This window comes from Glycine max, chromosome 2, assembly GCF_000004515.6.
Source record: "Glycine max cultivar Williams 82 chromosome 2, Glycine_max_v4.0, whole genome shotgun sequence".
In the NCBI taxonomy this organism is placed as follows: Eukaryota; Viridiplantae; Streptophyta; class Magnoliopsida; order Fabales; family Fabaceae; genus Glycine; species Glycine max.
Genome location: NC_016089.4, coordinates 7871467 through 7897625, shown reverse-complemented (window position 1 = coordinate 7897625; position 26159 = coordinate 7871467). Strand labels below are relative to the sequence as shown.

Below are 26159 nucleotides of genomic sequence, written 5' to 3'. Positions count from 1 at the left end.
TCATCCTTAATAAACTCACCATTCTCCCCATACCCAAGAACCCTCAAAACCTCCATCTTCCTAGCATCAACGTGTATCTTCCTCTTAAACCTACGCGCAAGCTTAGGCAAAATCTTCTCCTTCCCAATGACATAAGTAGCAACAAGAAACAAAACTTTATCATTACTATTATTCTCACACTTGCACTCAACGCTCTCCACATCAGTGGGCAACGTAATCAATAGACTCCTCTTGTTAGGGGAAGATGAACTTAGGGTTACAATAGGTGGTGTCAAGAAACATTGCATCGACACCGACGAATGGGGCAAGGGCGGGTTCAGAAACCATGCAATTAGAAAAGCGAAAATCGCTGTTGTGGGCGTACCTAAGGGCAGTGGTGTCATCGGTGGCGCGGGGGATGAAGAGGGACTGGACGGCACTGGGACAGTGGTTGGCGTGACTTGGACGCCGGCGATGCAGAGCGGCTAGCAGAGTGGGAGGGGGACGACGAGGGCGGCGAGGTGAGAGGTGTAGAAGATGACGCCGCGGGACCAGAAATGGGAGAGGTCGAAGTAGTGGGAGTGGGGGCCGGCGTGGCTGAAGGCGTTGACAAGGAAACGGGTGTGGGGGATGATGAGTTTGGAGTGAGGGTTGGGGTTGGAGGGTTTTGAGGGCGATGAGGAATAGTTGGGTGGAGTCTAGGGTTTCGAAATCCATGGAAGAGTGATCACATAGTTATTTTCTTTTATACTTCCATGAGGACATACATAGTTATTTGTTCCAATCAATTAGCATTGACAACTTTTCACTTTTTTTTTCTAGTCGGGTCAAATCCATCTAAATGATAAAATGACATGTTAGTCTCATTTTGAACTTCCTAAATTATAATTTTGATAGCCAAATTTCTTTAATGATTGAACGATTGTATTTCTACACACCATTGAACGTCAATCCACCTTAAATCTCACCTTATATTTTTCTTTATCAAATTGTTCATAAAATGCTTACCGTTAGCATTACATTCTTACGTGGCATGGGATCACAGTTAGTGTTCAATATGTCATATAGTTCATTTTATGACCAAAGCACAGCAAAATTAAACCTCATATAATTTAAATAAACTTTACTAGGCAAGTCTTTTACAAGGAAATTTTGATGTCGGTTACATTAGTATGCTAAGGGAAAAGGGAAAAATAATAATACTCTCAGAAACTGTAGGAAGCAGAGGGCAATGTTGAACAAATAAAAAAAAAGGAAAATATTGAACAGAAGGGGAACGGGGGACTGCTCAAAAAGTGTCATCAGTATAGCATATATATCAGACTACGCAGGCTTTGCACACGAAGGCAAGTGGTAGTGGCGGAAAAATTTGCTCTACAAAATGCCAAATACCATTAGAGTTGTCATTTCTTTCTCCTCTTGCCTGGCTCTTTCGTTGACAGCATTTTCCTTGCGCTTGCTTTGTCTCTTTTCTGCCATTCAAAAAAATAAATCATAAACCTTACAGTTTCAAATTTTCAATTTAAAATCTTCCTTATAAATGAAATACCAGTGTTCTTTACCTTCTTTCTCAATCTCTTTTTATGCTGCTTCTTCCCTTTGTGATTCTTCTCCGCATCATCCTAAAAAGTTCATAAATGATTTAGTTTTCCAAGGGTGTTCAATTCAATAACATGTTGAAGAACCAACCTCCGAATCTTTAGTTTGGATCTCTGAGATCTCTTGGTTCTCAATTTCACCATCACTGTTGAGGATAGCCTTCAGTCTACCTTCGCTAAGTAGTTTTTCAGATCGAGCATGTCTCTACAGTAATAACAAAGTCCTCATTACATGAATAAGAAGCTTTACGCAATGATAAGGAAAAATTGAATAATTGATAGTTGTCCTGTCCAAGTTGATCAAACTATTGAGAGTTGAATGAAATGTTAGTTTCATCTTAATGCTTTGACTCTTGAGTAGGACCTTGTGGGAGAGGGAATAAGTCTTCCTTATTTAGTTAGGAATGAAAGATTACTTTGACCAAACACAAACTAAAAGCAAGTCCTTCTACAGAGGGAACAACAAAACTATAAAATGAGTTATTTGGTATATTAGGCAAGAGCAAAATACTATTAACATTTTTAATTATTAATAATGTAAAGAACAGAGCCTAATAGGTTTCAAGAACCAAAAAAATGCTAGCTTTCAAGGAAAAGCTAAAAGATTTGACTGTTTTCTTTCTATTGTTTCATTTGTGTATCGTCCCCTGCTTTTCTTCTATTTAGAAAGGCAAATCTTACAACCCACAAAAAAGAAATGCTCTATAAATACATTTTTGTAGTCAACCAATCTGGGGGTTACACTTACATTCACCACATCCTTTGCAGAGAATCCATGTCATATTGACCCAAGTTATACACTGTCAAATGTCTATCACTTAAAAGAGTCCCATCATAATTTCCCTTCTCACTAACATTTGTCCTCTTTTTATTATTACTAATCTAAACTTGTTGCCACCAATATATATCAGCATCCTTATATCGGCCATACACTCAATGAGTGAACAACTTTTGTTCTTAAAGAAAGGGATCATATAAAAAATTGTAGCAATGAGTAGGAGAATCCCAAAGTGTGCTAGTCCTATCCCAGAGTACGTAAATAGCTTTAAACTTATTGTTGTATATTCCTAATCCTTTCCCATTTCAAAGTTCAAACCCAGGACTAATTTCCAGCCAAATGTATGCAATAATTGATAGATTTTGGGAAGAATAAATAAGATAGGAGTTTATGGATTACTTCTCAAAACTAAAGAATAACAATGAATAGTAAAAGCTGTTGCTTAAGCATAATAAGCCACCAAAAGAAAAGGCACATTACCTTTGATTGCAGATGATCCCGCAAAGTTTCCTCAGATAAACAGATAATCCGGGGACACAGCCTGCACTTAAATACTGATTTGCATTTTAAGACATGGGATGGCAAATCTGTCGGTAAGGATTTCTTTTCAGCCAAGACATTAGACTTTTCGGTATCACCTTTACTCAGCAACTCTCTGTTAATAAGCATTTGTCTTTCGTTTATAGCTCCAGCATCATCTTCACTAAATAGCAGACCTGATGTTACATCAATGTTAAAACAATCAAGAAAGGAATTTTTTTCTAAGGAATAGGTACACGCAGGTTACAGAAATAACCAATACAAAGGAAGCTATTATCCTAGAAGTAGACATCTAATTGACATACGGAAGTAAGATGATAAAAGAATTTTGAACGAGTGCAAAAGACCAAAAGTTCAAGACTTAAGTCTCAAGCACCATCAAACCCTAGTGGAAAACTAAATCATCTGAAAGAGTTATTCATTTAATTAATTTAATAGAGTTAAAGGGACAATTATGCCATTTATAATTATAATATTGATTATTGAAATATCAATAAGCTGAAAGAGGACATTTGCATAGCATATTTCCTCACAGATAGAAGTAAACAATTCTGTGTTAGTGTGTACAAGCAAACCCTACCTGCTGAGTTGACATCAACATCATTCGCAGAACTATCCTCACTTGCATACCCTGAATGTGCCAAAATACAAAATTTAAAAAAGTGAGTAGCATTAATAAATAACAAACACCATTATAAATAAGAACTAATATCTGTTGTTCAAATATTGAACTCTGCATGATTCCATAATCAGCTAATGCAATTCTATCCCAGGCAGAGGCAAGGGCTAATAACACTGAACACATTTTAGAGAGAGCAATAAAACACAGTTAACAAAATGTGAACAAACCAACCAGAAGAATTTGAGCCAGCTTCATCATCATTCGGTTTCACTTCTGCTATTGCATCTTCCTCTGATTCTTCTTCAGAGGTTTCAGCTACGGCTTCAAGCTCGGAGTCCGAAGAAGAAGAAGACGGATCGGAGGCCTCTCGATCACCGTGATCGAGCTTGAAGAACCTCCTCTTTATCATTTTGTGTCGCGAAACCTAACTGCGGCAACAAAACACGTGATTCCGTAAACAATACTACTTCGAAACCGTTAAACTCGTCCACTCTGTAGTCTGTAATGACACTTAACGGGTAACAAACGCATGCAATAGGTGCATAGACCAATGAATCAATGAAGCTGCGAAGAGAGAGAGAGAGAGAGAGCTTACATGAACTTGGCAGCGACGGCGAGAATGAGAAGTGGCAGACCAACACGCGTTCCGAAGTGGCGACCAAACGAAAGGGTTCGATAGGGACAATGGGCAATTGAACTTGTTATTTTTTTGGGCTTCATAGACCCAACCCACTTAGATGGCGGTTGCTTTTGCACCTCTTTTCTCTCCTTTCCACAACCTGCATCTTTTTTTATTTTTTATTTTTTGACAAAGATGTTTCTTTTTAGAAATTAATATTATAAAAAAATATAAATGGGTCCCAAGTGACAAGTATAATAAAAAAAATTTTATGGAAACTAGTTTCTGTGATGTATAAAAATAATTAGTGCATTATGAAAAATATTTCCCATGATATATATATATATATATATATATATATATATATATATATATAATTACATTACAATTATTACCATTTGTGAAAAGAAAAAACAAATGGAAGATCAAGATGGTTTGAAATGGCTTTGGAAAGACAGAAATGAGAAGATGAGGGTGCTGATATGAGGAGTGCGAGAGGGGAAGGGGTGAAGGCGAGAGAAAGAAGGGGGGTGGGCCATCTCCAATCCAGCATCTCTCGGTTGAGTTCTCAAGTGGATTCATTTATACACACTACTCATTTTTACTTTTTTTCAACTTAAGCATCTTCTAAGAACCAATTCCTTCAATCTAGCACCTGTAGAAAATTTAGTAAATGGGTCCCATCTGTAATTTCACTTCCTTACATGATAATTTATTTATTAAATTATTTTTACGGGCCCACAAATAAAATTAAGCATTAGTGATGGTAGAAGCACCGAATGCTTACAGAAGATTCGTGCTGCAATGGTAACAACAAAATTATAGGGATAAGAATATGTTGTATGCTTCTAGGTAAAAAAAAAATTCTCTTAAAATAATGCTTATAAGCATTCTTGTTTGCCTAAAGGATTAGGTACAACCTATTCTTATCCCTAGGTACACAAATCGCATAATACAACCATCTATTTTTATTTTGTTTTTGGTGTCATTATACAACCATCTATTGAGTCCACGGATAAGAATAAGTTGTATGCTTATGGGTAAATTTCTCTCTTAATGTTTTTAATCAATCTTTCCTAATATATTAGGTACATAAAAGAATTAGGATTAAACTAATTTAGATAAATTAGAAGTAAAATATATAACAAAAGAAGATTTATTAGAAGAGAAGGAGATTACTTTAAAGAAAACCAAGGGGATTCTGACACCTAACCGTTTTTCTCTATTAAATTTCTAATTTTTTTTACACAATTAAATTTCTAATTAACACTTGTTAATTGCATTTAAGTAATAAAAAATCCAAAATCAACTATTCTTTTATTCCTAAATCAGCGAGTAGTTAATTTGTTGCTTTGTTGTTAAATCACAATATTTATAGAGACTATATTTTACTTTCACTTTATTACTTATATCACTACTGTGATCTTACCAATCAATTAAAAAATAAATATTCATTTATGATATTTGAATTTAATTTTTATTTGCTAATCATTTACCATGGTGGAGTTTGGCTTTACGTTCAAAGTTCAAAGTTCAAACAGAGAATTAATATGTTAGCTAGACGTCAACCCCAAGTTAGTGATGATCATCACTAGAAAAATGCAATTTAGTAATCGAAATTAGCGACCCAAAAACTTCAATCTCTGTTAGCGATCGCAGTAGCAGTCATACAGTTAATGGTGCAACTCGCGATTGAATTTGCGACCGAATTTGATAATGATGACTAACTTGTGTTAGCAACTGAATTAGCAACCAAAGATAAAGGTCACTGAAGACTTCGATGACTATTTCGATTGCTATAAATGTAAAAAATGAAAGTATTTTAACCACCAAAATAGCGATCGATATATAGTTGAAGATAACAACTAAAGATGTATTGGTCGTAATATCAAGATTATAGCGACCGACCAAAATGCAGTCGCTATGTGTATTTCTATTTTAAAATTAACAACCGAATTAGTGATTAAAATCTCCTTTTTGTATATAAGTGAAGTAACAAAAATTTTATTTATTATAAATCGTAATAATATAATATATTTAAATATATTTTATACTAGAAAAATATTGAAATTAGTATATTAATAATATTTTTCAATTAAGAAAATAATAATATCCTCATGAGGATATCTTGCATAGTTGCAGTGTTTAGCGATCTCTATAATAATTAAGTGTATATATAAGTGAGGTTTCGGAAGAGCTATTAGACAAAGAATCCTTAAAATAAAGATAAGTGTTTTTTTTTATTAAGATTTTGTTACATTGAACCTATATATCAATTAAAATAATGTATGAGAATATTTCAGAAAACTAAAGAATCCTTAAAATAAAGATGTGTGTTTTTTTTTTATTAAGATTTTGTTACATTGAACCTATATATCAATTAAAATAATGTATGAGAATATTTCAGAAAACTATCTATAAAGGACACGACCTTTTTGTTTTGTTTGCGAAAAAGTATTCTATTATTATTTGATTACCCACATTTTAGCAATGCTTCATAATAACCCATCACAATTTAAAATCACGATTAATAATTCAAGTTGATCGATCCCAATAAAAAAATGTTATTCATATCAAATCGAGATGACTGTCCATGAAGCTGAAGGTCCTACCAGTTGCTATTACTTCATGCATATCAGAGAGGGTTCATGTACCATGTCAAGGCATATATAATATATTTTAATATTTATCATTTTATTTGTACGGAATATCAATAACTACTTTTCATCAGAAAATTTAATTCATCATCTTTAGAGATTTCTGTCATTCAAATTATATTTTTTTAATCCATACAATTCGAATCAAAATTTTAATTTAAAGAGATTAATCATTCAATATCAGATAAATCACTCAGATATATATATGTATGTATATGTATATATATCAAATCTCAATGAAGCATCTGCAGATTGATCCCGTCTATGATTTAGTTTTTAATAATATATATGTAGGTTTGTATAAAATATTTTGATACATTGATTATACAAGTTGTTAGGTATACATTATATAAATATGGCGTACAAATATATTTTGATTTGCTATTGGATGATTATGTTCTAAATTTTGACATATACACTGCTTTAAGTTATAGAATGTTTACAAAATTACGGTCTAAAAATCATTTAACATTTGTTCTGCAACTTAAACTGAAATAGAAATTGCAAGTTGTACGTTCAAAATATCTACATTAATATTTTGTTGAAATGTGTATAGATTGTCGTTACTAGTTTGTATGTTTATTTGCTTGTTATTTATTAAGGTATAGTTGCGTGGGTGACTGAAAAAGATAACGCAAAGTTGTGTTTAGTTGTGATGATACAAAAGAGGACAAAGGTAGAGGCAGAGCCAAAGAAGGATAAGATCGACATATAGAAGAAAAGGTAATAATATATAACACTTGAAAGTGAGTGATATAAAAGAGTAAAAATTGATCGTACAAAAATGATAAAAGGGTGCAGTGATGGAAGAAAGTTCGACAGGAAAGTGGGGATGGATGAAAATGAGGGAAGAGCTGAAGAAGGTGGGTACTATAGCAGCTCCAATGGCGGTTTCAAGTGTGTTACAATACCTTTTGCCAGTGGTGTCCTTAGTAATGGTTGGCCATCTTAACCAGCTCTCTCTTTCAAGTGTTGCTATTGCAACCTCTCTCACCAATGTTTCTGGGTTTAGTGTTTTGGTAAGTAGGCCTTTGATTTAATTTTTAATTCATTGTTACTATTTTTTTTATTACCCTGTTCAAAGAAACAAATTCATTGTTAATTACTTTTAGGCTTGTCAACAATCTTGCTCTACTCAATTAATCTATTCGGGTTGAACAAATGGTAAGTTAAACGAACACATGACGATAAAATTTTGGTGTCTTATTGCATTAAAAAAAATTATGATCTTAAGCTGTCTTTTGTATTGTTTTTTATGAATCATGTGTAAGACTATATCTTCTTACATGATTCTTTTACCAATTGTCTTAACATTTTATCAAAAAATAATAAAAAAGTACATTAAATATGTTGAAAATATAAATAATATTTAATATTTTTCATCAAATAAATATAGGATCAATAAGAGAATTTGAAATTATTTAATTTTCTTTCATATTCTTGAAACAAATATTTTTTGGAACTATGAAAAATTTTATCATTAGTTTTTTGGACTTATATTCTTTCATTACAATTTTCTTAAAAGGATAAAAAAAAATAGTAGTAACAAAATCTCTATTTTTTTCATATGATTTTGTTGGACAAGTAGCCTCAATAACTTAAGAGGGAGTGAATTAAGTCTTACAAAATTTTTCACTAACAAACTTTTAATCTCCTTTTAAATGATAGGCTCAAAATTCAAAAGAAGAAGCAACAATCAATTTAATAATGATTTTTAAACGTGCAAGATAAAATTGATTGCAATAAAATAAATAAGATGAGGGAACAGAAAATTGCAAACTTGATTTATACTGGTTCGGCCACTTCCCGTGCCTACGTCCAGTCCTCAAGCAATTCACTTAAGATTTTCTACTATCTCTGTAAATCCTTTATAGACTTTGAACACACCTTAGGATCCCTCACCCTTGTGTTTAAGATTCTCCAAGAGACAATCAGTCTCTTGATTACAATTCTCAAAGTCCAAGAGACAATCAGTCTCTTGATTACAACTGAGTTTCTGAGATGAATAGAAAGATTTCTCTCCTTTAGAGTAGATGATACAAATTGAAGATTCTAGAGAAATTTCTCTCTTTTAGAGATGATAATACAAATTGAAGTTCTTGGATAAATTCTCAATAGATTTGTAAGTGTTTGTCCAATAGTTGTTGAGAGAACATTTAACAATTAAGTTCTCTTAGAATATTTCTCTCTTACTTTTTGAAGTCAAACACACATTTATATAGGCTCATCGTGCCTTTGCAAAATGATTTGAAGATATGTGTCTTTTCAAAAAGTTTTTCTGAAATTTTCTCATTGGTAATCGATTACAGGATACTCGTAATCAATTGCACAGTTACATTTTGATGGGTCATGACTTTTTAAATTGAATTTAAGGAGTTCCGTTACTGGTAATCGATTACACACCAATAGTAATCGATTATAACTTTTAAATTCAAATTTTAAAATCCTTTTTAAAAGCTAATTTGCAAACTTGTTTTCTGGTAATCAATTACACTGTCTGGTAATAGATTACCAGTGTCTTGATTTATTGGAAACAATGTGTTTGAGACAAAAGCTTATCAACTAGTGAGATTCTTTGAGACCTTATCTTTTTCTTGATCTTGTATGCTTAATCTTGAATTAATCTTGAAGCAATGCTTAATCTTTGAATGTTTGTTGAAGCAATCTTATTTGATTATACTTTTGGCATCACTAAAACCCTGTATTCATATATTTACATTCTCCACCTTTTTGATGATGACAATCATTATCAAGTGAATTCTTTTCAGCATCATCCAAACCTGTATGATTAACATATTTATGATTTTTAATAAGAGAAAAAGAGAGAAAAAAATGAGAATCTAAAATCCAAATATATTTTTGTTTATCTATTTTTTTCTCCTTTTGTTACCTTCGAATCAACGATTTAGATGTTTTGGACGAATTCTCTTCGAAAAAGAGTTTTCGAATTGAGCAAGTATTCTTAAATTTTTTTATATGACATAATCAACTTGATCAATTATTTTTTTTTTTTGAGAAATTCTATAGTACTCTTAAAAATTTAAAGATATTATTCTACTAATAGAGAAACTCTTTCCCTCCTTGATTCTTTCTCTTGGTGTACTCAAATTCATTTAACTATTGACCCAAAAAACAACTATACTAAAGCCTTTAGATTTCTCTGAGTACAATAACAACTCTCTTTTTTTTGTCACAAAATAACAAAAGACGTTTCAAGGGAAAATGTGTTCATAAGAAATAGTATTATGGAGCAATCTTATGTGAAATTTGTAAAACCAAATTGTTTGAAATATGACTCATGACTTCTATTTATGTCAATATTGCAGTCAGGGATGGCTGGTGGATTGGAAACTTTATGTGGCCAAGCTTTCGGGGCAGGGCAATATGAAAAATTTGGACTATATACTTACACTGCCATAATATCCCTTTCTTTGGTTTGTTTCCCGATCACAATTCTATGGATTTTCAATGACAAAATATTAACTCTATTAGGCCAAGACCCAACAATATCCCTTGAAGTTCGTAAATATGCCATTTGGCTAATACCTGCTCTATTTGGTTCCGCAATTCTCAAACCTCTAACACGATTTTTCCAGACCCAGAGTTTGATTTCTCCCATGATTCTAACCTCCGCTATAGCTTTGTGCTTCCACGTAGTAACATGTTGGACCCTTGTTTTTAAACTGGGGTTGGGACATGTTGGTGCCGCAATCTCCTTCAGCCTTTGCGTTTGGTTTAATGTGATAATGCTTTTGTCCTTTGTGAGGTATTCCTCTGCTTGTGAGAAAACACGCATCTCTTTCTCCAAGAATGCTTTGGTTGGTGTTGGAGAGTTCTTTCGCTTTGCTGTCCCAGCAGCAGTCATGGTTTGGTAACTATTCTCTCGCTTTGCTATCCATACACTTTTTTTTAAGAATATTTTATTAATTAAAATAAATCTCCTTATACTATTTTTTATTTCTGCCAATACAAAAAAAAAAAGTCTTGAGTATTTTGAGAAGATTTTGCAACACGATCATAATGATTTGGCCAACATGGTCACTTATCTGTCATACAGTCTTAAGTGGTGGGCCTGCGAGATACTTGTTTTGTTAGCTGGACTTTTTCCAAACCCAAAGTTGGAGACATCAGTCCTATCTATATGGTAATGCTTAATTTGATATTTGAAGAAAGCCCATCTTTATTTAGATGAAAACGAAATTAACCACTTTTTTTTTTTTTTTTAATATTGCCAGCTTAACAATCTCTACGTTGCATTTCACCATACCTTATGGGTTTGGGGCTGCTGCTAGGTTTGTTTCTTACTTAATCAAACTATATGGTAATTTTTTTTTCCATTTGCTAATAGTAAAAAGTGACACATTAATTAATACTATGTGATAGCACTAGAGTTTCGAATGAATTAGGAGCTGGGAATCCACAAGCAGTTCATGTGGCTGTTTCTGCAACGATGTTCCTTGCAGTCACAGAGGGTTTCATTGTAAGTGCAACACTATTCGGCTGCAGACATATCTTGGGTTATGCCTATAGTGATGACCGTATGGTTGTTCATTATGTGGCTGTTATGATCCCTCTGCTCTGTCTCTCTATTTTTACTGACAGCTTACAAGGAGTTCTTTCAGGTTAATTATTCTCTCCTATTCTTTTTTTGCTTGTTGCTTTTTGAAAATTAAATTGTACGTTGGTGCTTTCAACCAACTAGGTTACTCTTGAATGCTGCATAGTAAAATAAAGCTAACAAGAACAAAAAATTGCTAGAAATACACTCTTTTTTGGTTAAACTAGAAGAAATGCACCACTCTTTGATACTTTTAACAGACGCAGCCTCTCCCATAATCATTAGAGTAAAATTCATCTCACTAAATATGTTGTAAGTCACATTCTTTATTTGATGGGGGTAACATTCCTAAATTGTTTGGAGTGGTTTAAATTTTAACTAGTAAGAAAGAATTTGTTAAAAAAATAAGTGTTAAAAAATATGTTATCAACATTTCTAAATTGTTAGGATGGAGTCACCTAAATTTCAAAAGCGGGTTTGTTAAAAAGATAACGTTAGAAAATGTGTTACCAATGCATTTGGTGTGTTATATTTTGTCAGTAACTATCATTATTATTTTGCTAACCTGCAACGAAAATAAATAAGTAAATAGATAAAATAATCAGGGGTTGCTAGAGGAAGTGGGTGGCAACATCTAGGAGCCTATGTCAATCTGGGAGCGTTTTATCTGGTAGGAATTCCTGTGGGTATCCTACTTGGCTTTGTTGCACATTTCAGAGCAAAGGGCCTCTGGATTGGAATTGTCACTGGCTCCATTGTCCAATCGATTCTCCTTTCCCTTATTACTGCTCTTACCAACTGGAAAAAACAGGTTCACAATTGATAAATTTGACACTATCCTTAATTATCCAATATGCTTTCTTTTTTGCAATGTAGAAATATTGTATGTTTGGTGTTAATTAGGTGTCGGATTTGTGCAATTTTTGTAGGCAATTATGGCAAGGGAAAGAGTATTTGATGCTAAACCACCAGACGTAAATGGATCATATCACATGACGAGTGCTTAAAGCTAGTTTGGTCAGCTGTGTCTCACATAGACATAGATATATAATTTTGATTTTCCGTAGGAAATAAGTCACCAAACTATGGTTTCGCAAAGAAATGTTACGAGACACCTACGTCAACATCTAGAGAGCCAAAGAAATAAATGAAAGCAAAGAAATAAGTAACAGATAATATAAATGTTACAAGAAAAATAATGGAGTGTTTGTAATAATGGAGTGTCCATGCATGACTGTTTTATTATATTATTCTAATTTGGTCAAAATGCTGGATCAACTCCAATTAGAGATTATTAAAACTATGGGCGCAAGTTCACATTGGTTAATTATATGTCTGCTATATGATACCCAGTAGGAATGGCGACCGATCTTATCCATAGTAAGCTATTTTAACTCGTGAAACATGATTGGACTCATCCAAATAAATTATGGAAGATGGTGGCATTTCTAAATCCAACTCATCAGAGGTATTTGGCATATAATATACATTGATTAACTTTAAAAATGACCTGCTTTGGTGTTTTATTCTTTTTTCTCTTACTCCTTTAAATATTTCTTTTTGTTCTTTAAATATTTATTGATTGACAAATATGTTAAACAGAAAACTTAAAACAATGGTTAAAACAACAAAACTAAAAATATTGTTAAAAAAGAAAATTTTATTTAGGTCAACAATATTTTTCAACTATACATTTCAATTTCTCTTTAAAAACACCCTTACTTTTTATGGTGAGATAATTATTGTTTGCACAGTATTTTAATCAACTTCTCTAATATAAATTTGAGTTTTCATTTTCAAACTTGTAGATGTACGTCTTATACTGAATTTTCAATTTTCTTGTAAGAAATAGCTACTTATTTTTATATTTTCAACTATTTTAAAGTATCAAATAGCTACTGATCAGTTTGGGCTATTCATAAAAGAAATTTGATGAGTAACTTCTTAACTTCAAGCCCACAAGTACAGGGGTGTATGTAGATGTTGGAAGTTGCATCACATAATTCAATCAAATTTAAATAGGTTAGTTTGAGTTGATTTTTTAAAAAAGAAAAAAAATTAATTAACTCCAACCAATTTAGCTTGTTTGTAAACAATTTTATTTGAATTGAACTAATGAGTAAAATATTTTAATTTGCCTATTAACATATTTAAAATTTAATATTTTTCACTATTACATACAATGCAAGTTCTTCTAGGACACTACATTAAGGACGGTTCTACAAGAGGGACGGTTCCAAAAACTGAATGATATTTTTGTAAATAATCATAATTGTTCAATGATGATTCTCACGAAATTGTCTTAAAAACATATTTTCAAATATAAATTATTTTTTTCAAAACCGTTGTTAAAATGGGATACTCAACATCTCATTTTTTACTGGACCCGTTGCGAATGTGCCTTCAATTTTTATTTTCACTCTGGCTCTACTCGTTTTCATTCCCCTCTTTCTCTCGTGCTCACATACCTCACTCTTATGGTCTCTCTGCCAAGGTAAGAACCCTCCTCCAAACACCTTCACTGCCCTCCTCCAACATCCCCGTCATTTCCCAAATTAATAGAAAGTAAGAAACATAAATGAGTTTTCCTTTCATTTTGTTCTTCAACAGAGCTTGTATCATCTTTTTCCTTAAATTCATATCAAAGATATTCATTAAGCTAAGAAACTCTTTCCAAGCCATGTGTTACTTAAGATGACAGATAATGTTATTTTATATGGAGAACCATTAAATATTATTATAGTTACTCTTATAATTAGGATTGTTACTCTTATATCCATGTGTAGAAACAATACGATCATAAAACCATAATAGATCTATGAATTATAACAATTGAAGCTTGAACTAATGGTGTAAAAACAGAAGCCGCAAAAAGGTTATAACTCTAAAACAAAGGAAAAAAAAAAAAGATTAAAAATAGCTATCACCATGATAGAAAGGATATAGTAAAAAATATAATGACAACAATGTCTGGAATATTTTTCTTATTTTATAGGAAAAAAAGAATGAAACCAATGCCTATTTGGTATTAACTCATTTGAGTAGTTTTACTTTTTATTTTTACTTTGCTAACAATGCTTGCAGGATAAAGGTAAAAAAATAATGAAGCTTTGTTATATGTAGTTTAGATAATTAATTTGCTTATTTACAGTATGATTATTCAAAAGCATTTAATTTGCAGGTATTGAACCTAACCAAAGCATATGTTGAAGGGCTAGGAGAAGGTGGTTTTGGATAAGTTTTTAAGGGGTGGATCAATGAGAATTCATTGACTGCTACCAAACTTGGCACTAGCATTGTTATTGCTATTAAAAGACTCAATCAAGATGGTATCCAGGGTCATAGGGAGTGATCCGTAAGTTTAATCTAATCCTCTAGCTTTGTTCACACTTCATACTAATTAAGAAATAAATGTTACATGTGTTACACCATAGTAAGCACAATGCATGGTTAATGAGTACACTGCTAGCTAAAATATTCACAAACTATGCTAGTCAATTTAGACTCTGCTTACCATCTGTGTCGGAGAATCAAATTTGATACTTTAAACCAACTTGAATCTTAGCTGGTTATATTAATCTGCTGCATTATCTTTTTATTGCATTGATGCCCCTTCCCCCCGACTTTTATCTCTATAACTCGTTTCTTGACTCTTTTGCAGGGGAGGACCTTATTTATGGAATTTGTGAAGCCGTAGATGCAGAAAAGGATCCAGATTGTTTAAAGCTTGCTTTTCATACTGTTAAGTCTTTGTCACAATTATATCCAGATTCATCTGGTCTACTTGCAAACTTTGCTAAAGATGTTTTTGATATTTTAGAACCTTACTTTCCCATTCACTTTATACATGTAAGCTTAATCTTTCACTTCTATTTCTTTGTTGCACATATTTTGTTTCTACATATTGATTGCTAATCTGTTCGAGTCAAAGGGCTTAGCATTCACAATATGATAGTAATATGACTAACATTTTAGAGAAGATATTTAATCATTAGAGAGAATATTGTATTTGGATTGTCTTAGGCCGATAGTCATATACGCATTTGATTTTAATATATTTTTTGTTATTATAATTTTTTTCTATTATGGTTTTGGTCCTTATACTTTAAAGTTTGATAGCTTAATTTTTTTTTTGTCATATATACCATTGAATTGGTTTCGTGCAAGTTTAAAACTTAATATATTCTGCCTTCATACCTTTCTATAAAACAAAATAAACATGAAAAAAAATAAACAATATCGATTTTTAAAAAATATCTTAGAAAGAATATATTTTGAGATGGTTTTTTAAAAAATAATATTTAAATCCTCACATTTTTTTAACAAAAAATAATGTATTTTAAGACGATTTCTAAAAAAAACTTTTTAAGATGAATTAAAAATTATCGTGAAAAGTTAACATTTTTAAGATGGCGGATTAATTTAAAGACGGTTGAAAATGTTGTGGAAGTGTGTAAATAATTGTTTTTGAAAGATTTTTTGTAGTAGTGTTTATATTCTAAATTTTTTATTAACCTATATTGCACTATTTCAATGTGTTTATAAGTTCTAACATGATCAAGCGTGATTACGAATTGCAACTGAATGAGTTGTCGCGGAAAGCAGATAAGAGTTGAAATCCTAAGTAAAATAATTTGTTGTGTTTTTTTCATGTCTTGCATGCGTGCAAATCGGTTCACTAAATTATATCACACACAACTGATATGCGTGGTTACATTTGTTAACTATATTAGTTAGGTAGTCCGCATCTTTACTATAATCTTAATTAATACCTCGCTGTTAAAGAATTCATCTGAAACTATATGTCGATTAAAGGTATATATTTTTTGTGAAAAGAAATCTCTCATTGATTTAACAAATATATTTTATTTAAAAAAAGGAAAGATAATCCTCTTTAAAGAAGTGATTGCTCGATCGGTACATCGGAGGCATGCATAACAGCGACATTGACCATTTGACCTCATATCAGGAGCTTAATTTTGATTGCTATGCATGCAGCTAAAGAAGCTATAAGATGTAGGCTGGGTTGTTTTTGCCAACCTTTTTCTAACATGACAAAGTGACAAGAAAACAGAAATCACAGCATGCACCACATGACATGTAAAATTAATGTAAATATTTTGCTAATGTCAAAAGGTCTAGAGTGCAATGCCGCTCCATCTCTCCGTGAATAAAACAGACGATTTCAATTCCAGAAGAGTCACGAACTTGTTTTTGTTTATTTCACAACCAAGGGAATATGGTAAGAAATATATATATATATATATATATATATATATATATATATATATATATATATATATATATATATATATATATATATATAAGGTTTAGTTAATTATTTTATTGTAAAAATTATAATTTTATCATATAGGTTGTAGATTTTAGTCATTACTAAAGTAAATGTAAGTGTTTTTTAAGTTAGAGGTTTCGCTTGTTTTAAAGTGAGATGTCATCCTTTTTTTTTTATATAATTTTGCTAAAAAAATTACTTTATTTTGCTTTGTTTTCTATATTTTTATTAAAAAAAAATTGGAACAGGCAATGGAATAAAATAAGGAATCCTATAACCATGATTAATTAATACTTAAAACAAAGGAAAAGACTAGCCAACAACCTTCTAATCTTTGTTTTGCATTCTATGGTCTGGCATGTGATTCTCACATGTCATCATCCTAGCTAGCAATAAACTATAAATTGCCGCACTCCATTTTTTCTTTGCCGTTACATTGTTCATTTTGTTATTAACCTTTTTAATTATTTTATTAGAATTTTCCATCTTCACTTCTGCCTAACCTATATATATATATATATATATATATATTGAGTCATTTTCAGTAGAATTTTATTATTTATATATATATTTTTATAATATTTTCCTCTTTATATATTATTAATTTTTATCTTGTTAATCATCTTATTTACATTTATATTCATTTATTTTCTGTTTATTTTAAAAAAATTATGTAGATACAATTTTTACCAAGTCAAACTAGAGTTTAACTAGCTAGAATCAGCAGTATGTATTCTCAATTTAAAGAGATTTAAACATTATTCTATCCAATGATGGTTGCGGAAAAATTAAGAAATACATAAATTTTGTTAAAACTAATTAAAATTACGTGACAAAAATAAAGAAATAAGCAGAAATGTACGTGCAAGGGTAGTTGTCGTCAATTTCTATTTGGATTTGTCTTATGATTTGTTTATTTATGGTGGAAAACTTTACTGCTCCTATAGGAAGAACTTTTTCTTGTGATCTTGTTCTATATAACTCGTGTTGTTGATCATCTTGTTGTCTAACATCTGTTTCATGAACGTTGCTTTGCATAGAAAAACTGAGAGAGATGATGGGTAAGGAGGAAGCAACACCGCTTCTAAGAAAGAGTGAGGTGGCACCATTAGAGGATGATGATGCATTTTGTGTAGAGCTTAAAAGGGTAGGCTCCATGGCAGCTCCAATGGTGGCTGCGAATATGTGTCAGTACCTTCTACAAGTTGTGTCACTGATGATGGTGGGACATCTTGGTGTACTTGTCTCCTTCTCTGGGGTTGCAATTGCCACTTCTTTTGCTGAAGTTACAGGCTTTTGTGTTCTTGTAAAGTCTTCTTTCATCTCCTCACTTTTTTTGTTCCATGCACCTGCCTGTATTTGCTTTAGTCCACTTTCTGGTTCTTTAATTAGGAAACTTTCTCTGATTGATTCGGTTATTTAGTTAGTACATAGCACTAACATTCCTGAAGCCAAATATGACTTGCGAAAATTATGATAAAAGACCGTATATTTTGATCGTTAGTTGGTTCACTTTGATTTATCTATTAATGTTGTTAGTTAGTATGCATAAAGTTTCACTTGGAATTAGTACATGGACACTTCATGAAAGCCTTTCAAAGCATATTAAAAGAAAATTTTGATACTTCTTAGTTAACAGGTGCAGGTGATCATGTGATTACTGAGATGATCTAGGATATTGTTTTCCTTGTTTTGAAGATAGGATCCTTTATTCTTCTTCTTCTTTTTTTTTTTTTGAAACAAGTAAATAGTCTATGTGTGTAAAGGATTTTTAAATTGTGATTCAATCACAAGCCGCCATGGTAAATTTGTTAACTTTACAATAAATATCTTAAAAGTCAATCCATAGGATTGAGACACTGGTGTAAGGTTCCAGTGCTGTATTCATGAAACGATCTATTTAGCAAAAGAACCAATGTTCAATTCAATTCCTTCCGTGTGTAAAATTTCCTTAAGCCAACAGTAACCATGCACTAAAGGTGTGATTAATCTTTGGCTCAGAAGGTTAGGGGACATCCCGCCATCTATGATCTAGCACAAAAAAAAAATATTTTTGTTTGGTTTAGCTGATGAAACTTCCTCTTAGTCCAATGTCAAACTTTTGATACAGGATATGCACTAAAGAGTTGAATTGAAAGTACCTTTTATTTAAATTTTTAGTTTAGCTTAAATCACTTTAAATTTGCTTGTACAGTTCTAAATTAATCTCCACCCTGAATTCTTGTTGACTCTGAGTAGATTGCTAAATGGCTTGCAGATGGGAATGGCTGGTGCATTGGAAACTTTATGTGGCCAAACCTATGGTGCAGAAGAATTTTCAGAGATTGGAAACTACACTTTTTGTGCAATTGTGACTTTGCTTTTGGTTTGTCTCCCCATATCTATGCTGTGGATATTCGTGGATAAAATACTATTGTTGTTTGGTCAAGACCCTGAAATTTCTCATGTAGCTCATGAGTACTGCATATACTCCATCCCTGCATTGTATGGCTTTGCTGTTCTTCAATGTCAGATTCGCTACTTCCAGACTCAGAGTATGATCTTTCCCATGGTTTTCAGCTCAATTGCGGTTCTGTGTTTGCATGTTCCTATTTGTTGGGCTTTGGTATTCAAATTAGCCCTAGGACATGTTGGAGCAGCATATGCTATTGGAATTTCATATTGGTTAAATGTCATTGGGCTTGGAATTTATATGAATTTTTCTCCAGCATGTGAGAAAACCAAAATTGTGTTTTCTTTTAATGCTTTATTAAGCATTCCAGAGTTCTGCCAATTTGCTATTCCTTCTGGACTGATGTTTTGGTAATGTATTATGACATTGCACAATTGTTTTTTCAGTTTAGTCATCTCCTAATTGATTTTCTTAATTGTTTCATTGTTCATAGTTTTGAAATGTGGTCGTTTGAGCTACTTACATTATTTGCTGGGCTTTTACCTAATCCACAACTTCAAACCTCAGTTCTTTCTGTCTGGTGAGAGGATTAATTTTTATTAATTATTGAAGAGTAGGGCTGACAACACACTTTATACTATTTGATTAAAATTTATTAGAAATTATAAAATCATGAATGAAAGCTCATTACATAAGTAGTGGGACCTATATAAATTTATGATTTTTAATAAATTTTGACCAATAATAAAGACTATGTTTAAAATAATGTTAGAAAGTATGTTGCTAGCATTTCTCATTATTGAAATAATTTGTGAGGGGTTTTTCTAACATGTTTCAGACTTTTTCAGCCTTAACACAACCACATTGCACTACATCATTCCATATGCTGTTGGAGCTTCTGCAAGGTTTGGTCCAAATTTGTTTCTTCATTTCTATACACAGGATCAATGGCACTGTAGAATTGTCTACTGATAAATCATGATCTTATGAATTTCGCTTTGCAGTACTCGCATTTCGAATGAATTAGGAGCAGGGAATCCAAAGGCAGCTCAAGGTATTGTTCGTGTTATTGTGATTATTGGAATTGTTGATGGGGTTATTGTCAGCATTTTCTTCGTTTGTTGTAGGCATATATTAGGATATGCTTATAGCAACGACAAGGAAGTTGTAGATTATGTTTCAGATATTGTTCCCATTCTTTGTGGGTCTTTTACTGCAGATAGTCTAATAGGAGCTCTTTCTGGTGAGTTTTTATTTGCTGAAATAGTCTATGTTATTCTAGCATCATTAATTGAGCACAAATATTAGCAATAAAATGGATATTCATATGTGCAGGGATTGCAAGAGGTGGAGGATTTCAGCAAATAGGAGCTTATGTGAACCTTGGAGCCTATTATCTTGTGGGAGTTCCTTTAGCATTCTTATTGGGTTTTGTCCTACATTTCAATGCCAAGGGACTATGGATGGGAAGTCTTACAGGATCTGTTCTACAAGTGATTATTCTGACTGTTGTAACAGTGTTAACAGATTGGCAGAAAGAGGTTGGTTTTTACTTTTTTAACAGTGTAACAGTTTTAACTTCTCCATTGTTAATAATTGCACGTGTCATTTGTTTTTTTGCTTTCCTTCTAGTTTTGAGCCCTTTTTGTTGCCTTTGCTTGATGAATCCAATGGATAACAATTGACTGTTAATTAAAGTGGCTCTAAATGATTGTATTTTGTGGTTACTGCAGGCAACAAAAGCAAGGGTGAGAATAGTTGAGAAGTCAATTAAAGCTCATAATGGTTCAGTCTGAAATTTTAAATTTTGCAATTATAGTAGAAGAATAAAAGAGTGGAAGAAAAAGGAAGTAATGACTAATTTTCTGTCAGATTCTGGTTTTGCTATTATTTCTATTTTGGTGAAGTAAACAGATAAAAGTTATTATGTCTATGTATAATGTTGTGGAATGCAAAGTGGTGGGAGCCTCTATGGTTTTGCAGATTCAATGCAATTTAATAGTATCGAGGTGGAAGAAGATGCATGTTTTATAGTCTTGAGTTACAACTTACAACCAAATAAGCTTTGGAAGTAAACGTCTAGGGTGGAGAAGTGACTTAAGTAGTTCATGATGGTCAAATTAACGTGCGTCGTTAGATATAATATTATATAATTCAATGGTTATGATGATTGACTTCTTACCATCTGTATATAATGCAGGATAATTTCTACTATAATTTGTAATTAAATTGCAAATTAGTTGATAATAAGAACCTGAGGGAGTTAGTTAGTAGTGTCACGTGTCATTAGGTAGTTAATAATTCTGTTAGGTTTCCCAATTGGGAAGTTTGTTAGGAGGTAGTTAGTAACAACTTGCTATATATATAGCAAGTAGTAAGTTGTTGTGAAGACTCATTCTTATGTTTGGAAAATCACAATATCCTTGTAATCCTCTGCATTCTTCATCAATAATATCATAATCTTCTTGGTTAGGATTCTCTTCTTCATTTCATTTCTAGTTCTTCAATTTGATCCAAAATCCTAGTATTATATCAATTGGTATCAGCTTGGCACCTTCCAGATTCATCTCGAAATGGTAGAAAACACCAGAAACCAGTCTCTTCTTTGTGAAGCAGAAGAACGTTTGAGCTCGAAGCTGGATGAGAGGTTCTTGCAGCTTGCGGGTTCGTTATGGCAAACGCTATGTGAAGACATGGATGAACTTCTACAACAACAGGCAATGGGGCATTCTCCTTCTTCCAGCGCGGGAATTGCGGCACCCGGGTGAGAAATCTTCTACCTATTCTTGTTATAAATGTCTTGCAAGACTGGATTTCCCTAGGTTTAACGATGGGATTAAGAATTGGTTGGTTCAGTGTGAGACTTTTTTTTGGTGGATAATACTCTAGAAGATTTCAAAGTTAAGTTGGTTGTGGTACATTTTGAGGGAAAAGCATTGCAATGGCACAGTGCTTATGTAAGAACAGTGAGATTCAGAAATTTGCCTTCTTGGAAGGATTATTTCCAAATTTGATTGGATAGATTTGGTGAAGTCTATGAGGATCCTATGGGTGAGCTGATGAGGTTAAGGCAGAAAGGATCCGTGATTAAATTTCATGAACAATTTGATGCAATTGTATCAAGAGTTGAGCTGGCACATCAATTGAGTTGTTTCTTGGGAGGTCTCAAACAGGATGTGCAAATGATGGTGAGGATGTTCCAGCCATATTCAATTCGGAAGGCTTTTTCTTTAGCCAAAATGTATGAATCTGCTATTACTGCTAACCCCCAACAAAAATTATTTTCTAAATCAGCTAAGACCAGTCACTTCTCGAAACCACCCTTGTTGCCTACACCCCCTAACCTTGCTGAAACAGCCCAAAACACAAAGTACAAGAAATCTTATCTCTACCTATATGAGTGAAAGAAGAGCAAAGGGGTTGTGCTATTTCTGTGATGAGCCCTTTACACCAGAGCATAGTTTGACACATAAGAAATTGCATATACATGTTATGGAGGTTGATGATAATTCAGATTCAGAAGGGAAAGATGTTGTGAGTGAGGAGTTGGTTGTCTCTTCAGCTAGTGAACCACTATTATCAGTAAATGCTCTAACTGGAACTACTAGTTTCAGAACAATTCGAGTCACTGGTTATTACAGAAAAAAAACCCCTTCATATCCTCATTGATAGTGGTAGTACACATAACTTCTTGGATGCACATGTGGCCATGAAATTAGGATGTAGAACTGAGGTGATTCCCTCTTTAAATGTAGTTGTGGCTGATGGAAATAAGGTACAGATTTCGAATGTGGTTAAGAGTTTTACATGGGTGATTTAGAATACCAATTTCTCATCTGATATAATGTTGCTGCCCCTAGGCTATTGTGATTTGGTGCTTGGGGTGAAGTGGTTGGTAACTTTGGGTGACATTACTTGGAACTTTGATAAGCTGACTATGGAGTTTGTTACGCAAGGAAGGAGACATGTGCTGAGAGGGGCTTCTAATGCTAAGCTGAAAATAGTGAAGAAGCAATAATTGCATAAGACACTTTCTTTTGGTGTGCATATTTCTATGCTGCAGTTGTGTGAGGGAGAATAAGACTTATTGTTGAATTCACTTACTACTCATGCACCTGCATCTGCCATGCCTACTAGTGTTGCAAAATTGCTATGCAGTTTTGATGATATTTTCCAGGAACCTACCAATCTACCTCCTGTTAGGCCTGTGATCACAATATTCCTCTAGTCTCAGGCGTTGTTCCTGTAAATAAAAGACCATATCGATATGCTAAACACCAAAAAGACATCATTGATGGTCTGCTTAAGGAGTATCTACACTCAGGCATAATACAAAACAATAGTAGTCCCTATTCTAGCCCAGTTGTATTGGTGGGGGAAAAAGATGGCAGCTGGAGGCTTTGTGTGGATTATAGGGAGTTGAATAAGGCTACAATGAAGAATAGATTCCCAATCCCTCTTGTGGATGATCTTCTAGATGCGTTGCATGGTTCCAAGTGGTTCTCTAAGATCTGGCTACAATCAGGTGAGAATGGATGAAAATGATGTGCACAAAACAACATTTAAGACTCATGCAAGTCACTTTGAATACTTGGTTATGCCCTTTGGTTTAACAAATGCACCAGCTACATTTCAAGGTCTTATGAATGTTGTGTTTCAAGAATATTTGAGGAAGTTTCTACTAGTATTTTTTTATGATATTCTGATCTATAGTAAGTCATTAGAAGACCATGTGTCTCACTTACATACTGTCTTTTCTATAATGAGGTCTAATTCATTGTTTGCAAAAAGGTCTAAATGCTACTTTGCTGTAGCTAGAGTGGAATATTTTGGTCATTTCATTTCAGGTGAGGGTGTTGCCACTGATCCAGCAAAAGTTGAAGCAGTTAAAGAGTGGCCTCTGCCCCAATATCTTTGAAGGAGCTAAGGGGATTTCTTGGGCTTGCAGGGTTCTATAAAAGTTTGTGTTTCGATATGGGAGTGTGGCAAAGCCCCTTAATGACATGCTTAAGAAGGATAACTTCTGCTGGACTCAAGAAGCTAAGTTAGCCTTCCAGAAATTGAAGGATCTATTAGTCTCAACACATGTCCTTGCTCTACCTAATTTTGATAAGGAATTTGTAGTAGAAGCAGATGCCTCAAGTACAGGTATTGGAGCTGTCTTGATGCAGGACAATCATCCCATAGCCTTCATCAGTAGGAGCTTGAATGTGCAGCAATGGTCCTTATCCACTTATGAGAAGGGGTTGCTAGCTGTTGTATTTGCAGTGCAAAAGTGGAGACATTATTTGTTACCTAAGAAGTTTGTAATCAAAACCGATCATAGGAGCCTAAAGTATATTTTGGATCAAAGGTTAGCTACAACATTCCAGTAGAAATGGTTAGTAAAACTCATGGAATTTGATTTTTGCATAGAATACAAGCAGGGTCAAGAAAATTTGGTGGTTGATGCATTGTCGCGAGGAAGTTTAGTTGAGTGTAATGTTGTTTTTGTGGTTCAACTTGAATCAGATATGCTCACTAGAATTAAAGCTTCTTGGAAATCTGATCTAGATGTTCAAAAGCTAATTTCTGAGTTGCAAAGTGATTCCAACTCCCATAAACACTTCTCCTGGGTAAGGGGGAATTGAGGAGGAAATGAAGGTTAGTAAGTTGGTAAAGATTTGGAATTAAGGAAAGATATTTTGAAGTGGTTACATTCTTCAGCTTGTGGAGGCCACTCTAGTAGAGATGCAACCTTGAAAAGGGTCAAGGCAGTTGTCTTTTGGAAAGGAATATCCATGGATGTTAAGTTGTTCATTCATCAGTGCATTACTTGTCAAAGGTGCAAATATGACTCTGCTGCATATCCTGGACTGCTGCAACCTTTACCTATACCTGAGCATGTATGGCAACACATTACAATGGATTTCATTGAGGTACTTCCTGACTTAAGGGGTAAACAAGTTATTTTTGTGGTGGTGGATAGACTTAGTAAGGTTGTACACTTCATGGCTCTCCATCATCCTTATTCTGTTGCTGATGTAGTTCAATGTTTCATGGACAATGTCTTTAAACTGCATGGGTTTCCTGACTCTATTACAAGTGACCGGGATCCTATCTTTGTTAGTCGGTTTTGGCAAGAGTTTATGGCTTACCAAGGCATGCAAGTCCAGCTGTCTACTGCCTATCACCCACAAACAGATAGGCAGTCTGAAGTGGTTAATAGGTGCTTGGAAACTTACTTGAGATGTATGTGTTATGACAATCCTAAACAATGGTCTAAGTGGCTTCCCTTAGCTGAGTGGTGGTACAACACAGCCTACCACAGTTCAATTAAAGCCAACCCCTATGAAATAGTGTATGGACAAGCTCCACCTGCCTACCTTCCCTATCTGCCTGGTGAATCTAAGGTTGAATTGGTTGATAGAAGTTTGTAGAAGAGGGAGGAGATGCTTAAATTGGTGAAGTTTCACATGAGAAGGGCTCAAGATAGGATGAAACAACTAGCATATAAGCATAGATCTGACCGGAAGTTGCAGATTGGAGATTTGGTTTATGTAAAGCTACATCCCTATAGACAGGTCTCTATAGCTTTCAGAAGCAATGCTAAATTGACCCCTAAATACTATGGTCCTTATCCTGTTTTGGATCAGATTGGTGTAGTGGCTTACAAAGTTCAACTTTCGCCTAATTCTTTGATCCACAATGTGTTCCATATCTCCCAACTCAAGAAGTTTATAGGGGAGACATCAACATTTGTTAATTGTCCAAATACTGATGAAGAAATCAGTCACAAGGAGCCTGAGGTTATACTCGATAGGATGACAGTAAAAAGAGGCACCAAGGCGGTGACAAAAGGTACTCATCAAGTGGAAACATCAGCTTCCAGAGGATGCCACATGGAAATTTTACTATGATCTAAAGAAAAAGTTTTTAGAATTCAATCCTTGAGGTCAAGGATTTGCTTGAGAGGGAGGAATTGATGCAGGATCATTACTATAATCTATAATTAGATTGCAGATTAGTTGATAATAGGAGGCTGAGGGAGTTAGTTAGTAGTGCCACATGTCATTAGGTAGCTAATTCTGTTAGGTTTTCCAATTGGGAAGTTTGTTAGGAGGTAGTTAGTAACAATTTGCTA

At 33.4% G+C, this 26159-nt stretch overlaps 4 protein-coding genes across 20 annotated transcripts; 3 read left to right on the top strand and 1 right to left on the bottom strand.

The window, feature by feature from the left end:
• Positions 1–1087: 1087 nt before the first annotated feature.
• On the bottom strand, positions 1088–4362 carry LOC100526968 (histone-lysine N-methyltransferase SETD1B). 2 transcript variants are annotated; one of them, XM_006574782.4, is made up of 8 exons: positions 4113–4362; positions 3749–3945; positions 3476–3526; positions 2994–3071; positions 2836–2909; positions 1669–1782; positions 1542–1601; positions 1088–1451 (listed from the first exon to the last, which is right to left on the bottom strand). In XM_006574782.4, exons 2-8 carry the CDS (start codon positions 3924–3926, stop codon positions 1383–1385), a joined length of 624 nt encoding a protein of 207 aa, XP_006574845.1. In that variant the 5' UTR covers positions 3927–3945; positions 4113–4362; the 3' UTR covers positions 1088–1382. The 2 variants fall into 2 exon arrangements, with proteins under 2 accessions (XP_006574845.1, XP_003518637.1); XM_003518589.5 differs by having other exon boundaries at positions 2836–3071; positions 4113–4345.
• A 2405-nt stretch (positions 4363–6767) lies between these two features.
• Positions 6768–12678, top strand: LOC100776126 (protein DETOXIFICATION 1). 14 transcript variants are annotated; one of them, XM_041011725.1, is made up of 9 exons: positions 6768–6786; positions 7396–7516; positions 7588–7812; positions 10120–10664; positions 10776–10937; positions 11029–11085; positions 11177–11415; positions 11957–12162; positions 12281–12678. In XM_041011725.1, exons 3-9 carry the CDS (start codon positions 7597–7599, stop codon positions 12356–12358), a joined length of 1503 nt encoding a protein of 500 aa, XP_040867659.1. In that variant the 5' UTR covers positions 6768–6786; positions 7396–7516; positions 7588–7596; the 3' UTR covers positions 12359–12678. The 14 variants fall into 14 exon arrangements, with proteins under 14 accessions (XP_040867659.1, XP_040867668.1, XP_040867661.1 ...); XM_041011734.1 differs by having other exon boundaries at positions 6769–6786; positions 7595–7812; XM_041011727.1 differs by lacking the exon at positions 6768–6786 and adding an exon at positions 6924–7083 and having other exon boundaries at positions 7595–7812.
• Positions 12679–17567: 4889 nt separating this feature from the next.
• LOC100782561 (protein DETOXIFICATION 9) lies at positions 17568–21511 on the top strand. 3 transcript variants are annotated; one of them, XM_014765976.3, is made up of 7 exons: positions 17568–17950; positions 18902–19446; positions 19530–19616; positions 19885–19941; positions 20041–20090; positions 20372–20577; positions 20770–21511. In XM_014765976.3, the coding sequence occupies exons 1-7, from the start codon at positions 17699–17701 to the stop codon at positions 20830–20832; spliced, it is 1260 nt and encodes a 419-aa protein (XP_014621462.1). In that variant the 5' UTR covers positions 17568–17698; the 3' UTR covers positions 20833–21511. The 3 variants fall into 3 exon arrangements, with proteins under 3 accessions (XP_014621462.1, XP_014621457.1, XP_014621463.1); XM_014765971.3 differs by having other exon boundaries at positions 17571–17950; positions 20041–20279; XM_014765977.2 differs by having other exon boundaries at positions 17819–17950; positions 18883–19446; positions 20041–20279.
• A 3980-nt stretch (positions 21512–25491) lies between these two features.
• LOC113000384 (uncharacterized) lies at positions 25492–25935 on the top strand. The gene has a single exon (XM_026126956.1). It carries the CDS (start codon positions 25492–25494, stop codon positions 25933–25935), a length of 444 nt encoding a protein of 147 aa, XP_025982741.1.
• Positions 25936–26159: the final 224 nt, after the last annotated feature.